Source organism: Anopheles stephensi, chromosome X, assembly GCF_013141755.1.
Source record: "Anopheles stephensi strain Indian chromosome X, UCI_ANSTEP_V1.0, whole genome shotgun sequence".
Taxonomy (NCBI): domain Eukaryota; kingdom Metazoa; phylum Arthropoda; class Insecta; order Diptera; family Culicidae; genus Anopheles; species Anopheles stephensi.
In genome coordinates, this window is record NC_050201.1 from 19,681,715 (window position 1) to 19,699,435 (window position 17,721).

At 43.9% G+C, this 17,721-nt stretch overlaps 3 protein-coding genes across 3 annotated transcripts; all 3 read right to left on the minus strand.

Annotated features, from left to right (window-relative positions):
* Positions 1-5,957: 5,957 nt before the first annotated feature.
* On the minus strand, positions 5,958-8,187 carry LOC118505174. Its single transcript, XM_036040662.1, has 2 exons — positions 7,479-8,187; positions 5,958-6,013 (listed from the first exon to the last, which is right to left on the minus strand). Exons 1-2 carry the CDS (start codon positions 8,185-8,187, stop codon positions 5,958-5,960), a joined length of 765 nt encoding a protein of 254 aa, XP_035896555.1.
* A 5,667-nt stretch (positions 8,188-13,854) lies between these two features.
* On the minus strand, positions 13,855-16,658 carry LOC118513734. Its single transcript, XM_036059894.1, has 2 exons — positions 14,434-16,658; positions 13,855-14,303 (listed from the first exon to the last, which is right to left on the minus strand). Exons 1-2 carry the CDS (start codon positions 15,616-15,618, stop codon positions 14,292-14,294), a joined length of 1,197 nt encoding a protein of 398 aa, XP_035915787.1. The 5' UTR covers positions 15,619-16,658; the 3' UTR covers positions 13,855-14,291.
* Positions 16,415-17,509, minus strand: LOC118505227 (uncharacterized protein K02A2.6-like). Its single transcript, XM_036040799.1, has one exon. It carries the CDS (start codon positions 17,507-17,509, stop codon positions 16,415-16,417), a length of 1,095 nt encoding a protein of 364 aa, XP_035896692.1.
* Positions 17,510-17,721: the final 212 nt, after the last annotated feature.

Consider the following 17,721-nt stretch of genomic DNA (forward strand, 5'->3'; position numbering starts at 1 on the left):
TCTTGTATTGCCGCATTCGCAACATACTTCCTAGACCAGTGAATATCAAAGATCGATGTTTGTACTGGTTTAATACTTCATGCTCTTTGTGTTTCTGATTTTCCTAAATTTTGTTATGGTTTATAGAGATATTATTAATGTGTTTGATACTCTATTTACTCGTCACCTCTAGCTAGGCATAGCTTAAACCGATTCGGGGGTCCGATGGAAAAAATGTAAAAAAATGCTAAAATATAGACGAATAGTCGCCAAGATACATACGTACGTTAGTGTTGGGGAGTATACGTTGCGGCATCCGGGCGATGTTCTGGATATCGGCTAGAGTGCTGCTGACGACCGTGCGTTTTCTGTAACCGGGTTTGTGCTCGTTGAACCTGTGGTTCTGGAAAACACGTCTAGACAATTTAACTGTTTTGTTCCGAATGACGCTTTATTTGCCCGCCCTATCTTCGTCAAACGCGGTTGTCAAACGTTCCAGGGGTTCTCAACATCACAGAACCTCGTTGCCAAACCTGTCACCACATCAGCAGTGCACCTCATATGTCGGGCATTCCCGTGGTCCGATATTAGCTGATGAGGTTTTCCGCTGACCTTGCTCGAATCAGTTGAGGTTTTCTAGAGCAAGATAAGAATAAGATCTCTTGAGAATTGTACTAATATTTGTAATTTAGCTTTAAGCAATACGTCCAGGCCGTTCCTTATGAATAAAAAAAGATCTCTTGTTCCAATTTTAGGTTTGCAAACTGTAAGGTTTCTTTTGGGAATTCGCTGAATATTCCTTGGTCGTTAAGGACTTGCTCTTATTTAAATATTTTGTTTTTAAATGGTTTCGTCTATCTCTACTAGTAGTAGGTTGTTTCCATAAAAAAGAGCAAACAAGCTCACTTGATACATAACAAACATGTAAAGAATTGATGGCACAAATTATTTGTTTATTCTTATAATTTCCGTGTGCGACTATCCTCCGGACCGCTCTTCCCTCTTTTTATAAGTTTTCGCCTCTCTTTCGTTCTCTCTTTCCGTTGTTCCCTCTCACCGCTCTTGCATCGCTCCTTGACTCTCTCATCGCCCTAAACACTACCACACATGCTCTCCTGACTTCCACTTTCTTCTCGAAAGGATTCACAGGCTCTCTTCGTCTACGTGGTAACGTTTCATGTAACTTGCCGCGGTCGTTGTTATATTGGGTACTTCACCTGTTTTTTTTACTCGATACCGATCGTTTGGCATACCTTCCATAACTTTATATGTACCTAAAAACTTTGTGGCACATTTCTTGCCTGGATTGAACTGTGTTTTTTGAATCAATACAATATCCCCGTTTTGATATTTACATGCCTTTCTGGCTCTTAGATCGTAACAGTGTGTTTTTTCTACTTATGCCTCCTCAATACTTGCACTAGCTGCATCTCTAACCTTGCAATCTTATTAAAATCTTCTTTGTTTCGCATTTTTACTCCGAAAAGAGCCTCGAATGGAGTTATTTTCGCACTTTGATGCATGTTACCGTTTATTCATTTTTGTACTGTGCCGACATGCTTATACCATTTCCTAGGATTGTTCACGCTTTCACTTCGATTCAATATCTGCATTCAGCTTTTCGCACTCAGCGTTCTAATCTCGCCCTCAGCGTTCTAATTTCGTCCTCAGCGTTCTAATCTCGCCCTCAGCCTATTGTTTCGCACTCAATGTTTTTATTTCGCACTCAGCGTCCAGGTTTATAATCGGTCTCCTTCACATCATGCCATTTGGTTCTTGTTGACATTCTCTGTGGAAAATATAAAAAAATATTAGTTTGTTTCTGAAACAGTCTACTGGTTCACAGATAGGTCCAAGCTAATTCATAAGAAAAAGGCTCTCTGATCACATTGTTCCAAATACCGGATATCAATCTTGCTATGGTAGTTCACCTCATTGTTTTGTTCCTGATATTTGCTTGATTCTGTTGTGATCTAGCTAGTCCCTAACTTGCTTCCGGTATAAAGAATGTTTCAAGGCCAAAAGTGTCAGATGCACGGAATATTTCACAAGTTCTGTGTTTCGGATGTATAGCAAATCTTTTCTTTCCTGTTGAGCTGAAAAATCTCTGACTTAGTTTCTGATGCCGAACGTTCGTAGCAACACTTTCCTGTGAGTTGTCATGTCGGTGTCATGTAACATGTTGTGCTGCGTAATAATAATTTTACAACATTATGTTCGTCGCCTTTCCAAGGTTCGTCCATTACAATGATGGAACTTGTAAGCGTTACTGTTGTAATTTGATGAAACATAAACTTGTCGATAAACAGAAATTTAAGCAGTACGATCCAGTTACAATTCGTTGGTCCTACTCTATTGAGAGTTTTAGCGTGTGAAGTTCTTCTGACTTCCACTTTATTGTCTTTATTGACGGTGTGTGCTTGAACGGTGTGTCGCGCTCGCGTTCTGTGCCCTAACTATCCTCGCGTCTAATCGCGCTTCTTCTTTTTATTTTATGTTCTACGCCTAGTGTGGGCCTACTTCTACTGACTTGTTTCGTTCCGGGCTTCTGTGGTGATGGGCAATCGCTTCGGAGTACTGATTTATTTTATAGCAGATTTTATGCTAGATCACCACAGGACCCCCCCCCCCCCCCCCAGTGACGGAGTCACGAACAAAAATGAACATTTTTTTCAACGAAGTATTTTGTTCTATGGAAGTTGTTTGAAATGCTGGTTTAAGCCTGTCTATTGCTACGGATTCATTCCTATTTTTGATTTTGAGTATATGATAATAACAGACAAAAATGGTTAAAATCTGCGGTTTTTCTTCTCCGGTTATAAAAACACGAGACTCGACCTTCGTAGTTGTCACAATTCTTCTTCTTTTTATTGGAGTTCGTGATTTGCTTGAATATAAATGTCAAGTGAAAACTTTCTTTAGCAAGCTGTTTATAATATTGTGATTCAGTACTTCAAAGACGCCTTTATGGCATCAACATTCCGGCCACCTTGAAATAAGGTACTTATTTCAACTCATCATTGATGGGTAGTAAGGCAATCCGAGTGACTGGCCTTGTAATGATCCTTCCTCGAGGTGTTCGTAGAGAAACCACACGAACAACATTGTCCTTGCCAGGATGTAGAGTTGTAATGACACCAAGTGGCCATTGGGCTGGAGGAATGTTGTCTTCTTTCAAGACAACAACTCTTCCTACTTCTATGTTGACGATAGGATGGCGCTTGTTGATTGTTCGTCCTTGCAATTGCTGAAGATACTCAGGGTACCACCGTGACCAGATCGACTGCAACATCTTTTGAGTGTGTTTCCAATGAGTTAAGCGGTTGTCAGGAATCTTGGTCAAATCAGCTTCGGGAACCATTTGGAAGTTTGAACCAACCAAAAAATGTCCAGGCGTCAACACCTCGATGTCTTCTGTATCCGTTGGAATTGGTGTCAAAGGACGCGAGTTGAGACACATTTCTATTTGTGTACATAAGGTCACAAAATCCTCGTAGATGATAGGCGTTGTCCCAAGTTCCTTTACCAAGTGTGTCTTTGCTGATTTGACCGCAGCCTCCCACAGTCCTCCAAAATGTGGTGCTCTTGGTGGAATAAACTTCCAGGTGATTTCATTTACCGCACACCAGCTGAAGATGCTCTCTCTCGCCTTCGGATTCGCCTTGAGCATGGTATAAAGCTCATGTAGCTGATGTGAAGCACCTTTAAAGGCTGTGCCGTTGTCAGAATGGAGTTGATCCACCTTCCCTCGTCGTGAGATAAATCTCTGCAAAGCCGCGATGAAAGCTGCTGTGGATAAATCACTAACAACTTCGATGTGTACAGCACGGGTAGAGAAGCATACAAAAATGGCTATGTACACTTTGCGTGGAACTGAGCGCCTGGTGTTAAACCTTACGAAGAACGGCCCACAGTAATCAACACCTGAAGCTGCAAATGGTCTTGTTGGCTGTACACGGCTTGATGGTAGGTCTGCAATTGGCTGAGTGATAAACGGTGGTCTCTTCTTAAAACACGTGATGCATCGGTGGTACGTATTTCGGATGAGATTTCTTGCCCCGAGTATCCAATACCTTTGTCGTAGTGTAGCTAACATAAGTTGCGGTCCCGCATGTAGGAGTTTGGCATGACAATCTCTGACCAACAACAATGTAAGTGGGTGTTTCGACGCTAGTATGATCGGATGTTTCGTTTCAGCAGGAACATTGGCGTTTCGCAATCGTCCACCAACATGGATGAGCCCATCATCTTGCAGTATCGGGTTGACCCATCTCAATGGTGAGGAACGAGGTAAAGACCGGTTGGACTTTAGGGCATGTAGTTCCTCAGGATACATCTGTTGCTGGTGGAGCAAACATAGGCATTTCTCTGCAGTCTTAAGCTCCTCTGTAGTCAGCCATGTCGAAAATACTTGCTTCTGGTGAGAACCTGTCTTCTTATTGTATTGGTGATGTTGCAAGTAGATAATGAAGCGTCGATAATAGGCTACAGCACGAACAAGTTTCGAAAACTTCGAATATCTGTTGAAGAGCTTCTCATAAAACGAACTAGCAACTGCGGTCATGGCAACAATTGTTGAGTTTCGACATTCTTCATTGACCACAGACATGTCAGTGTTAGGAATACAAGTACTAGGCCATTTGTCGCTTGTATCTGACAGCCAAGATGGCCCAAACCACCAACGGGAAGAGTGTGAGAGTTCGGTCGGATCCAAACCTCTCGACAGCTCGTCAGCTGGATTGTCCGTCCCAGGAACGTGATGCCACTGACTAACATCAGATGCTTCCAAAATCTGTGATGTTCTGTTTGCAACAAACGTTTTCCATCTTGAAGGTGTTGCTTGAAGCCACTGAAGAACTGTTGTTGAATCTGTCCAGAACATTACTCTTGTTGGATTACCCTTTACTGCTGTTAGAACCTTTGGTAGAAGTCGGACACATAGAAGAGCAGCACATAGTTCTAATCGGGCTATAGTGTGATGAGTGGATATTGGAGACACTTTAGACTTGGATACCAATAAGTTGGAACGAATGATGTTGTTGGCTACGACTCTTACATAACAACACGCTCCATATGCCCTCTCCGATGCGTCACCGAAAAAATGCAGCTCATATTCCTCAACATTCGTTCCAAAGATGTAACGTGGGATTTTCAGCTCTTTCAATAAATGGATGTTTTGATGAAATTGTTTCCACGCGTTCTGTAGCTTCAATGGTAATGGTTTGTCCCATTCGTACTGCTTCCCGTTTTCATCCGTAATAGACCATGCTTGTTGCATCATAAGTTTCGCCTTACACACCACAGGACCTACCAGGCCCAACGGATCGAAAATTTGAGCAACACAAGAGAGAAGCTTTCGTCGGTTCATAACAGGTGGTGGCAGTGGGTTTAAACTTTTGTAGCTGAAGACATCTTCTCGAGGATACCATGTAACACCTAGCGTAGTCACAGTGGCCTCTGCTAGTAGGTCATGACTTTCTCGTATGGCTAAATCTTCGTCAGCTATGTTGTTTAGAACGTTGTTCGAATTAGATGCCCATTTTCTCAAGATGAATCCGTATTCTTTCAATACTGACGTTATTGTCTGTTGTAGTGTACTAGCAGATTGTTCATTTTGAGCACCGGCCATAAAATCATCCACATAAAAATTGTTTTGAATAACATCGGAGATGGTAGGTTGCGACGATGATAAGTCAAGAGCGATTTGGTTTAGTGCACGTGTAGCTAAAAACGGTGCCGAAGCAGTCCCATATGTAACTGTTTTTAGTTCGTAACAACGTAATGGTTGATTTGCATTTGGTCGCCATAGGATCCGTTGAAGCGGTTGGTCTTCGGAGTCAATCAACACCTGGCGGTACATTTTTTCTATGTCTGCTGATAGGGCGACTGCATAGCTTCTAAACCGAAGGATGATAGAAAATAGGTCTGGTTGTACAGTAGGACCTACCCTTAAGATGTTGTTGAGAGAATAACCCGATTCAGTAAGACATGACGCGTCGAAGACCACTCGAAGTTTCGTTGTAGTACTTGAATCCTTCAAAATTGGGTGATGGGGCAGATAACAATGAGCGATCGCGTCATTTACTGGTTCTGGTACCAATGCCATGTGTCCCAATGTCTCGTACGATTTCATGAATTGACGGTACTGCTCATATATTACGGGGTTACGTTGCAGACGTCGTTCTGTATTGTAGAATCTGCGCTCAGCTATTTTTCTAGACTCACCGAGAGTTTCAGCAGGATCTGACGATTTAGGTAGCTTCACGATGAATCTGCCCTGTTCATTACGAACTGTTGTTGTCTTAAATAACTGCTCGCACGGATCATGATCTTCGGGATGCACACTTGAGGTAGGAACCGTATCCAGTTCCCAAAATCGTTGAACGCTTGCTTCTAACGTGTTTGGATGCGTTGCCACATTTGATGATTGTCGATTGTCAACAGGTTTATAGGAACCGCGCCAGCTATTGTCCAACCGAATTTGGTGTTAATCAGTGATGGATGATTTGGCGCAATAGAAAGCCTTTCTGGACAATGTACCAACCAGTATGCTTCACAACCAAGTAAAATGTCGATAGGACCAGGTGTATGGAATGATGGATCCGCTAGTACAATGTTGTTGATATTCCACTTCTTGGTATCAACCTTAACTGTTGGTAACTCAGCTGTTGGAGAATCGATGACTAAGAAATGCAACTTCATACTAAATTGTTGAACACTGGATGATACGATTGCTTCGACAGAGCGGTTAATATTACTTTCCCGTTGACCGATTCCTGCGATACATATGTTTGCGTCTGTCATTTTGTTGGATAGTCGCTTGGCCAATGCGGTCGACATGAAATTCGACATTGAACCAGAGTCGAGTAACGCTCTTGCTTGATGAGATTTTCCATCATCATCGATCACTTGAACAATTGCAGTCTGTAAAAGTACGGTAAAGTCGTTGGTGCAAATATGAGATATCGAATCGACTTGTTGAATCATGGGTCGTCCCTCGTTATTCATTGCAGGTTCTTCTAGGTGCAGCAATGTATGGTGATTGCGTTTGCATTTATAACACTTGTATTGAGATCTACAGCTCTTTGCAGCATGACCATTCCTGAAGCAGTTGAAACAAAGGTTATTGGAGCTAACCAGCTTTCGTCGATCACAAACGTTCATTGCTTTAAAAACTTCACATTGGTAGAGTAGGTGTGATTGATCACAAGCGTGGCAGCGATTGGATGTAGAAGCTACGCTGGCATTCGCCAAGCTCCTTGTTTGCTTGTTGCCGGCCACCTTCGATGTACTTGGTTTGGGAGTGATCAACGAAACTTGGGCTGGTGCTGCTAGAATTTTGATTCTAGTTTGCAGGAACTCAACCAATTTGGGAAATTTATCGGCATCATCACTAGCTGAAAATTTTTCCCATTCCAAAACGGTGTCACGATCCAACTTATAGAGCAGCAAATTTGCAAGGGGTGTATCCCAGTGATCGATAGGTTCATTTAATTTACTTGCTCCTTGGGTGAGACGTGTGAACTCATCAGTTACGCGACGTAACTCTTCTATGGAATCGTCCTTCATAGGTGCTACCGAAAAAATTGCTTTAAAATACTCACGCTTGAGGGCTCGGACATTATCATATCTATCTAATAGCTCCTTCCAGGTGGTGTGATAGTTTTCGGCAGCAATGCTTACATACTCAAAGCGCTTGGCAACTTCACCCTTTAGCGATGCTAGAAGATACTCTAACTTCATAACATCAGGAATCTCAGTAGATGATGCAATCATAGCGGTGAACCGATCCTTAAAGCTGAGCCATTCCGTGATCTTTCCATCAAATGTGGGCAGATTTATCTTAGGTAGACGTACATGCGGTGAAGCAGCGACAGGGATGGTCGTATTTGGCTTAGTTTCAATCACTGTGCTGTTCATGTCTTGAACGTTGGATGTAAGAAAACCCTTGATGAGACAGTATCGATCGTACATATCATTCCTTTCCTTGAGCAAGCGTGTCAGTTCCTCTTCCGCTTCTTCCGAATCTTCGAGGGCTGTTTGAATCTTATCATAAGTCTTCCAACAATTTTCCAACGTTTGCAATCTGACATCGCATTGAGACGCTTGCTCAGCGGTGTACGAGTTCATGTAGTTTTCTAGGTTATGGAATTGTGAGGTGACGCGCATCATCTTCACTTGGTTCGGCGTGGCTTTCTTCGGCGTCATTCTTGTTGATGCAATATCGCCGTGTTGTTCTTTGCGTCAATGATCGATGGATTCGTCCGCAGATCCGGTTCGAAGGACCATAAAATGATAATAACAGGCAAAAATGGTTAAAATCTGCGGTTTTTCTTCTCCGGTTATAAAAACACGAGACTCGACCTTCGTAGTTGTCACAATTCTTCTTCTTTTTATTGGAGTTCGTGATTTGCTTGAATATAAATGTCAAGTGAAAACTTTCTTTAGCAAGCTGTTTATAATATTGTGATTCAGTACTTCAAAGACGCCTTTATGGCATCAACAGTATATAAAATTTTCTACATCTGCGTACAATGTCATAGGGACTTTCGTAGGGAGGCTGTAATCCTGTCCTAACCCTGTCGACACGTACGTACACTTGCTTGCAGTGTTCGAGATCTTTCGGAATGTAAGGTTTGGAAGGATCGGTCCATTTAGGAGGTGATGGTTGCATATGTTGAAAAACTTTTTTTAAATTTTGGATAAAATCAGAAATATCTTCATCAGTGGGGTTTCTATTTGGTGTGGTAAAAAATTCGTATGGCAGTCGAAGGTTTTGACCGTACACCATTTCTGCTGGAGAGCCTTTTAAATCGGTTTTGAATGATACTCGGATGCTCAATAAAATTATCGGTAAGTATTTTGACCAGTGGACGGGATCATCACAGGCCTTTAATGCACCTTTCAGGTATCTGTGAAAACGTTCTACCATACTGTTGGACTGAGGATGGTAGGCTGTGGTTTTGATGTGATGGGATCCCAAAAGCTGTGTAAGTTCTTTAAATAATTTTGATTCAAATTGTTTCCCTCGATCTGTCGTCACTGTGGCCGGGCAACCAAATCGTGAAATGTAATGTTCAACGAATACTTTAGCTATGGTTATTGCAGAAATGTCGGATATAGGAAAACACTCAGGCCACCGCGTGAAACGATCTACGATAGTCAATAGATAGTTTTTCATCGGACGGGGGCAAAGGAACCACAATGTCCATGTGGATAAGGTCAAATCGTCCTTTCGGTATCGGAATAGTGTCGAGGGAAGAGCGAGTATGTCGTACTACTTTCGATTTTTGGCAATTTATGCAAGCTTTGGTCCACTTAGTTATATCTTTATTCATGGATGGCCAGAATTTTTTTTTCCGAAACTAGTTTTTTTGATGTTATTATTCCGGGATGTGATAGTTGATGGATATTATCAAATGTGATTTTTCTTAAACTTTCCGGGACGTTTAACCTATTGTTACCAGTAGATGTTTCGTACACTTATTCAGTGTTATCTACTTTGATTTTTTGAAGTTGATATTTTGAGTTACTATCCTGTTTGGAAAGTTTAAGTAACTGTTCAAGTTGTTTATAACAGTCTTGTTGTTTCCGGAATTCCTTACGATCTACTTGGGTTATTGAATCTGTTTCAGCGATTCTGGATAACGTATCAGCGACTACATTACTATCACCGGAAATGTACTGAATGTCGGCAGTGAACTGTGAAATAAAATCTAGGTGTCGATTTTGCCGAGGAGATTTCTCTGTTTTGGACGTTAGAGCTGTTGTTAGGGGCTTGTGGTCAGTAAAAATTGTAAATGACCTACCTTCGAGGAAATAACGAAAATGTTTAATAGCAAGTACTTGTTCGATAATCGCACTTTCTTTCGTGAAACGTGTAGTGTTGTCCCGCCGAAGGTTCAGTTTCAACTGTTTATGCTTGGTCAATTATAATTCAATTCTTATTCCCTACTATGGTTTGTTTATAATAACTAGTCCACCTAAATTACTAATCCTTCATGTAATTAGCTTTCATGCAATTTGATATTTCATGCAAATCGATATTTCATGCAAATCCTAACATTCCGGCCACCAAAGAAGGAACTTCTTTTTAAATTGCTTGAATTCCGAATGATACGAATACGTACGTAGTGTCACTACACGCACTATGCCATCTGTTGCGTATGCAACAAACGCGAGCCGTTTTTGAAGTTTTTTAATACTAAATCCATTTATTTAACTAATACGTAGCACAATAAAGGAAAAAATTCAAAAATAGTGGCCTTAGCGTCCTTTGCTTTCAATGCCTCTCTCGCTACTGACTTTCTGTCCGCTTTCTCAGTCCCCGTTTACACGTTGTCATGTGATCTGACCTGTTTATGTCTTTTCGTTCGAGGATTCAATTAGCTCACAATCTACCGATACATGTTCCATATCGCTAGCAGCGTCAACACCCCCACCCGTAACGTCCCTCGTGTCCTAACGAAGGACTTACTGAATCTCTAAAGCTGCTAGATGTATAACCGCTCGTCTTATGATCTTGTTATTTGCTAGCTTTACATCTGCCTGTCTCACTCTATTGTCCTTTCCCTTTATCGTTTCGACCACTCTACCTCTCAACCACTCGGCTCTATTCTTACCATCGACAACGAACACTAGATCACCGATTTTTAGTTCCTTTTGATCTTCGAACCATTTGCTCCTCTGGTTTATGGACGACAAATATTCCTTTGTCCATCGTTCCCACATCCTATCAGCTAAGTATTGCGAGCGTTTGAATTGATTCCTAAGGCTCTCTGTTAAACTATAAGATTTGCAAACCGCAGTACATGATCCTGGCGCTCTCAAGAATTGATTAGGGGTTAGTGATTTTGGTTCTAACGAGTCTTCCGGCAAATACGTTAAGGGACGAGAGTTAATCATTTCACATGCTTCTGCCAACGTGGTGAGCAGGATTTCATCCGTTAGTACCCTGTTGTCCCCCAGCACCCGCATCGCTTCCTTCACCGATCGCACCATCCTCTCCCACACGCCGCCCATGTGTGGAGTTCCCGGTGGAGTGAAGTGCCACGATGTTGAGGCCGAGATAACCTTTTCGGCACACTCGTAGAATATCCGGTCAATCCGTTGTAGTTCGTTATCCGCACCTCTAAAACATGTGGCGTTGTCAGAAAAGATGTCATCCGCCTTCCCGAATTTGCTCTCGAACCGCCTAATCGCCATCAGACACGACTGGGTTGATAGAGTATGAACGACTTCGAGATGTACCGCTCTTATGGTAAGACAAGTGAAAACTGCCACCCACCGCTTTTCTTTACGACGCCCCACGGTGACTTCTAATGGACCGAGATAATCGATCCCCACTGCGCTGAATGGACGAAGACTGGGTGTCGATCTTTCAACTGGTAGCGGCGCCATTCTCGGAGTAAAAGGTTTACACTTGTAGACTCTACACCAAGTGCACTGACGACGTACCTCCTTGATGGCAGCTCGATGTTTCGGGATCTTAAACCGTTGTCGCATCTCGTTTAGCACAGTCTCACTGTTAGCATGACCAAACGACTCATGATAGTGTTGCACGATCCTTTTCGTTATTTCGTGTTGTCTCGCCAGAATGATCGGATACCGTTGGTCGAATGGAAGGTCGCGATTGTTGATGAGCCTGCTCTCCATTCGCATCACTCCATTCTCGTCTAACACCGGAGAGTATTTGTACACAACACTCTTCTTCTTAATCTTCCGTGCCACTACCGAGCTGTCGAGGTTGGCGTGCAGTATATCCATCTCCTCCGGGAACGATTCCCACTGCGATTGCCTAATCAGGTGGATCTCAGCTCTCTCTAACTCCTCCTTTTCTAGTGGTACTTTTCTTGCTTTAAATGTCGCTTTTAGATTTGTCGAAAGCTTTCCAGTTGCTTCTATGGTGTGGATTGCTTGCTTATCTCTCTTTCTAACACAGTTGTCTACGAATCGGATGACATATGCCATAACACGAACCAGTCGTTGCCAGGTTGGTAGCTGTTGCGATGTGATTACTGAATGAAATAGGACTATTTTCCGAGTGTCTTCTTCGGTACTTTCTATCTCACCGTCAGCCACAGGTCAATGCTCTTCAGGCTCGTACAAAAATGCTGGACCGCTGAACCATTCTCCATACATTTCTAAAGGAGGACCTTTCCCCCACTTGGTCATAACATCGGCAATATTCAGCTTAGTTGACACCCATCTCCAGTCTTTTTTGTTGGTTAACTCCCATATTTCTCCAATTCGGAAGGCTACAAATTGGACGAATCTATGTTGCTCCGAATTGATCCAGCTGAGAACCGTCTTGGAATCTGACCAGAAAGTGCATTTGTCGATCTTCAATGAATGGGTCTCTAGAATGGTGTGACTAATACGAGCGCCCAATACCGCAGCCATTAGTTCCAGTCGAGGAATCGTTTGTCTCTTCAACGGTGCAACTTTACTTCGAGACATAACGAGTTTGCAACGTACTGTGCCTTCAGCCTGTATTCGGAGATACGCTACACACCCGTATGCGTGTTCACTGGCGTCAGTAAATACATGGAGTTCAACCGATTCTATGGCATCTGAATGTGTTGTGTCAAGGTAGCATCGAGGTATTCGTATAGTTTTTATGTTCTCGAGAAGCTCTATCCATCTGTGCCACAATATTACCGCCTCCTTATTTATCTCATCATCCCAATCACATTTTGACCTCCAGAGATGTTGAATAAGAATCTTGCCGTGGATGGTGAACGGCGAGATCAGACCAAGAGGATCGTACAATCCCATAACACAACTGGTAACAATTCTCTTCGTAGGCGTTACACCATCCTCAACGTATGGCCTTAAACTGTCTCGCATCGATGTTGAGAAGGAAAGCATATCCTCTGTAGGGTCCCATATAACACCTAACACTCTTTCGTGCAATGTCTCTTTGTCTTTGTTGAAGTGTATTGGGCCCACGTCCGTGTTCTCGCCAAGCTGTTCCAGGAATTCTTTCGAGTTGGAAACCCAGTTACGGATTTCAAAGCCTCCTTTACGATGCACCAGGGTGACTTCTTTTGCTAGTTTCAGCGCTTTCTCTACCGTATCGGTACTGTCAAAGTAGTCGTCTACATAGTGACGCTTTATTATCGCTTCTGCCGCTTGGGGAAATTGATCTTGATACTCACAGGCATTTCTATTCTTCACAAATTGCGCTGAGCAAGGGGAACATGTCGCACCGAAGGTGGCTACGTCCATCACATAAATACCATAGGGCTCGTTTGGAGATTTTCTGAACACAAATCTTTGAGACTGCTTGTCCTCCGAGCGTATCTGAATCTGGTGAAACATTTCACGCAAGTCTCCGCCAAACGCAATTCTCTTTTCCCGGAAACCTGTGATAACCTGCATAAGCGGCACGAGTAGATCAGGACCTTTAAGCAACTCGGTGTTTAGAGATACTCCTTTCACGGTTGCAGCTGCATCCCATACGACTCTCACCTTGCCAGGTTTCTTGGGATTCACCACTACGTTGATCGGCAAATACCAGACGTTTTTGGACGGAGTATCACGCAACTCTTCTGGTGTAATACGATGTGCATAACCCTTTCTCTGATACTCTTCGAGTTGCTGGCATAAGTTGTTGTGTAGCTCAGGGGTTTTCTTCAGCTTCGTTTCGAGTTGCTTAAAACGTCTCACTGCCATGGAGTAGCTTTCAGGAAAACTGCGTTCATTTTCTTTCCACAATAGGCCGGTCTCAAATCGTTCACCCACTCGTTTCGTTGTTTCTTCTAGCAACTCCTTAGCTCTTTTGTTCTCGGCAGAGTCATTTGGTATCGTTATCACAGATTCTTCCAGCTTGTAATGTTCTCTTATTAGCAAATCAAGGTCTTCGTTGGTCACGCTATGATACCCGATGTTGTTTTTGGTCGCACCAGACTTTGTATACCCGTAAACAGACCAACCCAACTTCGTTTTCACAGCAATAGGATCGCTTTCCTCTCCGGAGACTACTTCTAAGGGCGTGAACAAATGGATGTTGTTGAGTCCCACCATGATCTCGGGTCTGCCTTGGTATGATTCGATGGGAATTTTTCTTAAATGCGCGTACCGTTCTTTCAATTTTTCCCGATCTACACTTTGATGTGGTAGCTCTAGCCTTTCAACCGTTCGTGCGTCTTTTAGCGTCTCTTGCTTTGCTGAGCCTACAGATGATATTGTCAGATTCAGCCTTTGCGATTTGTCCTCTACTCTCTCAATGCCAGCAGTCCATCGCAGGGTGAGCTTCTCAGGAACGCCGCCAGCTCCGAGACGCTCCACCAATTGACGCTCTACCAGCGTTATAGACGCTCCTTCATCAAGAAAACAAAGAACGGTTAGTATGGTTCCATTATGATGGACATTTACCGGAACGACACGGAACAGCATACAGTCATTTGCATTTACATGCGCACTAATACCGTCAACCAATTTAGATCCTACCTGATCGTGTAGAAGGGGGTGGTGCATTTGGTCGCAATCACCTACGTTGCATCTCTTTGGTGCGAAGCACCTTCCTTGATGTCCGTTGAGACACAATCTACACAGACTGTACTTCGCCACAAAGTCTTGCCGCTGTCTTGTTGTCCATTCCTTAAACACCGTGCAATTGCGTAGACGATGATCCGTTGCTTCACATGCAAGGCATGGCTTTCTCCCTTGTTGTGCTGGCGTTGTCTGATGATGGCCTACCGTTTCCCTTCTGCGAGTGTCCTTTGGTTGCGATGATAGGGGCATGTAGTTACCGAGATCCAAAGTGGTGTCGAGAACTTCGGTCACCACCTCGTCAAGGAAGTCGGTTAGCGTTCGCAGCGATACGGATCCATGACCTCTCTTAAATCGTGACCAGGCCCGCTTGTCTGCGTCTGGGAGCTTATCGACCAGCTCCTGAATAAGCAACGGGTTGTGTAGATGGTCTTTCAACTGGGCTGCTTCGAGATGTTCACACAACTCTTCGACGGCGTTGCTAAACGGCAGGAAGCTGGTTAGATCCGACGCCTTCGGAGCCTTTACTTCACGAACTTTCTTTAACAAGCTATGCAAGATAAGCTCAGGTCTTCCGTACACTTGCACCAGCTTCTCGATCACTCGCGGAACGGATTCCGCCGTTATCAACCTTCCGCGAACCAGTTCTAAGGCAGGTCCTTTCAGGCATTCTTGAAGCCGCACAAGATTCTCGTTATTCGTGAAGCCACACGATTTGTTCGAGGCTAGAAAGGCGCCGTAGAATCTTGGCCAATCCTGTGGTTTGCCATTGAACTCAGGAAGCTTCTGAGAAATGCCGTGTCGAGCACGCCTTTGTTCCTTAGTTGGTTGCACGTCCACACTTGTTGGTTCTACTTCTTCTTCTTCCTCACTAGAACTATCACTTTCCGATGAAGATACCGCCACTTGCACAGTTTGTTTCTTCACATTTCCATGTGCCTTTTTTGCGCTGCGAGTCACACGACGAGTTGGAGTTGTAACCCGGAACGATAGCTTTTTCTTTGAAAGGTTCTTTTGCCCAACACTATCGGCCTCGTGGCCGCCCTTTGTGGGTTTCTTCGATGGTCCTTTCTTCTCAGGCGTCACTTCACTCACACCAACACTACCGGCATCATGGCCGCTCGTTGACGCCTGATCCTCCATTTTGTTTTGTATGGTCTTTGTACGGAATCCACGCAGCCGTACTTTATTACCGAGTAGCACCTGAGGTCTTTACCGGTTAATACAAGATCACACGCGTTCTTTTATCGCACATACACACACTGTTTCATACGTCGCACCGTATCTTTCTGTTGTAGCACGAAAAACGCTTTTGTTCTTATAGCGTGTTCCCACGCGTTCCCGGTCTCTGTCACACACCACAATGATGTCTCTGCTGCGGATATTGCATCACAATATCGACACTATTTTTGAGAATTTTGTTGCGTATGCAACAAACGCGAGCCGTTTTTGAAGTTTTTTAATACTAAATCCATTTATTTAACTAATACGTAGCACAATAAAGGAAAAAATTCAAAAATAGTGGCCTTAGCGTCCTTTGCTTTCAATGCCTCTCTCGCTACTGACTTTCTGTCCGCTTTCTCAGTCCCCGTTTACACGTTGTCATGTGATCTGACCTGTTTATGTCTTTTCGTTCGAGGATTCAATTAGCTCACAATCTACCGATACATGTTCCATATCGCTAGCAGCGTCAACACCATCCTTGCCCGGGTGTAACGCTACAATTCTACCCATTGGCCACATCATAGGATGTACGTTATTGTTACGTTTTTGACTTAATTCGAGAACTTGTGCTTTATTTATTTCACTGTCTGCTTCGCGTCGCGCACAAAACCATAATAACAAAGAGACGCTTCCAAATCGCGCCCAAAGAAACGTCAACTGCCCAACTGACAGTTGATGTCACATACATGACATACCCTCCCTTCTTAGAGAGGCTCTAAGGTGAGTATCTATTTGGTGGGCGGCGAATGCGTTCACTGCGGCGTAATTCGGGAGATGCAGTGCGTTCTGGGCTGCTAACAGGCGTCGCGTACTGTGAGTCGGATGACTCAGTCCCATCGGTAGATACTGTTTCACTCTGTGGTAGAAGAGTCGATTGATTGTTGTAGTAGTGTCTGCGTTGATTGAATCCGCTTGGTCTGATGGTCTCAGATTCGTCCGCAGTTCCGGTAGGTTGATTGTTGCCCAGGAATGATCTTATCTGATCAATGTGTCGTTTCAGATGTCTTCCCTGGTAAAGGACGTCGTAGTGTAGATCACCAAGGCGGGAGAGTATCGTTGCAGGAATCCATTTGTCCATCCTCGGGTTGCCAGACAAGCAATAGATTTGTTGTCCTGGGAGGAATGAACGATACGTTGGTTCGAATCGTGTCTGCTGCTTCTCTATGAGTCTAGCGTGTGCATCTCGGGGTCGAACTAGATCGAGTCGTGTCCTGATGTTGCGACCTAGGAACATCTTCGCTGGCGACTCTCCCGTTTCGCTGTGGGGAACTTTGCGATACTGCTGCAGAAACTGATTGATGTTCGTCTGCAGGTTGCTGCTAGTTGTCCCCATCGCTCGCAAAGCACGCTTGACTGTTTGGACGTAGCGTTCGGCCTGTCCGTTGGTCGCCGGATGGTATGGAGCAGACAACTTGTGGAATTTGACACCACTTTGTTGTAGGAACGCCTTGAATTCAGAAGATGTAAATTGAGTCCCGTTGTCCGACACAATTGTTACCGGTGCTCCATACGCGGCAAACAAGTCATCCAACAGTTGGATGGTTGCAGCAGTAGTTGTTGATTGGGTTGGCTTGACTTCAACCCACTTGCTGAAGGCGTCCACGACGATTAGCAACATCGTTCCAAATATGGGTCCAGCGTAATCGACGTGTATTCTGTCCCACGGGTTATTTGGATACTGCCAGTGATGGTTGCTGAACTTGGGCGGTGATGTAGCTTGTCGTGCGCATTCGCAGCATGATTTGGCTGTTCGTTCGATGTCTGTGTCGATGCCCGGCCAGTAGACATATGAACGTGCCAACGCTTTCATCCTGACCATACCGATGTGTGCAGTGTGAAGGTCGTTCAGGATAGCTGAACGAAGGATGGTTGGGATAACTACACGATGCTCCAAGAGAAGGCAGTTAGCTACCATGGTGTATTTGCTTTCCGGTGCCTTATATCCAGCGTGTTCGAGGTTTCACCCCAATTCGAGGTCCTGAATTATTTTTCCTAGCTGAGGATCTTTCCGTGTCTCCTGTG

Excerpts from the sequence above, each read along its gene's own strand:
- LOC118513734 (XM_036059894.1), bottom strand. The coding sequence starts at position 15,618 with ATGGAGGATCAGGCGTCAACGAGCGGCCATGATGCCGGTAGTGTTGGT.
- LOC118505174 (XM_036040662.1), bottom strand. The coding sequence starts at position 8,187 with ATGACGCCGAAGAAAGCCACGCCGAACCAAGTGAAGATGATGCGCGTC. Across the intron at positions 6,014-7,478 it reads ACGTCTCACCCAAGGAGCAA|GATTCAAGTACTACAACGAA; the intron begins GTAAATTAAATG and ends CCAATTTTGAAG.
- LOC118505227 (XM_036040799.1), bottom strand. The coding sequence starts at position 17,509 with ATGAAAGCGTTGGCACGTTCATATGTCTACTGGCCGGGCATCGACACA.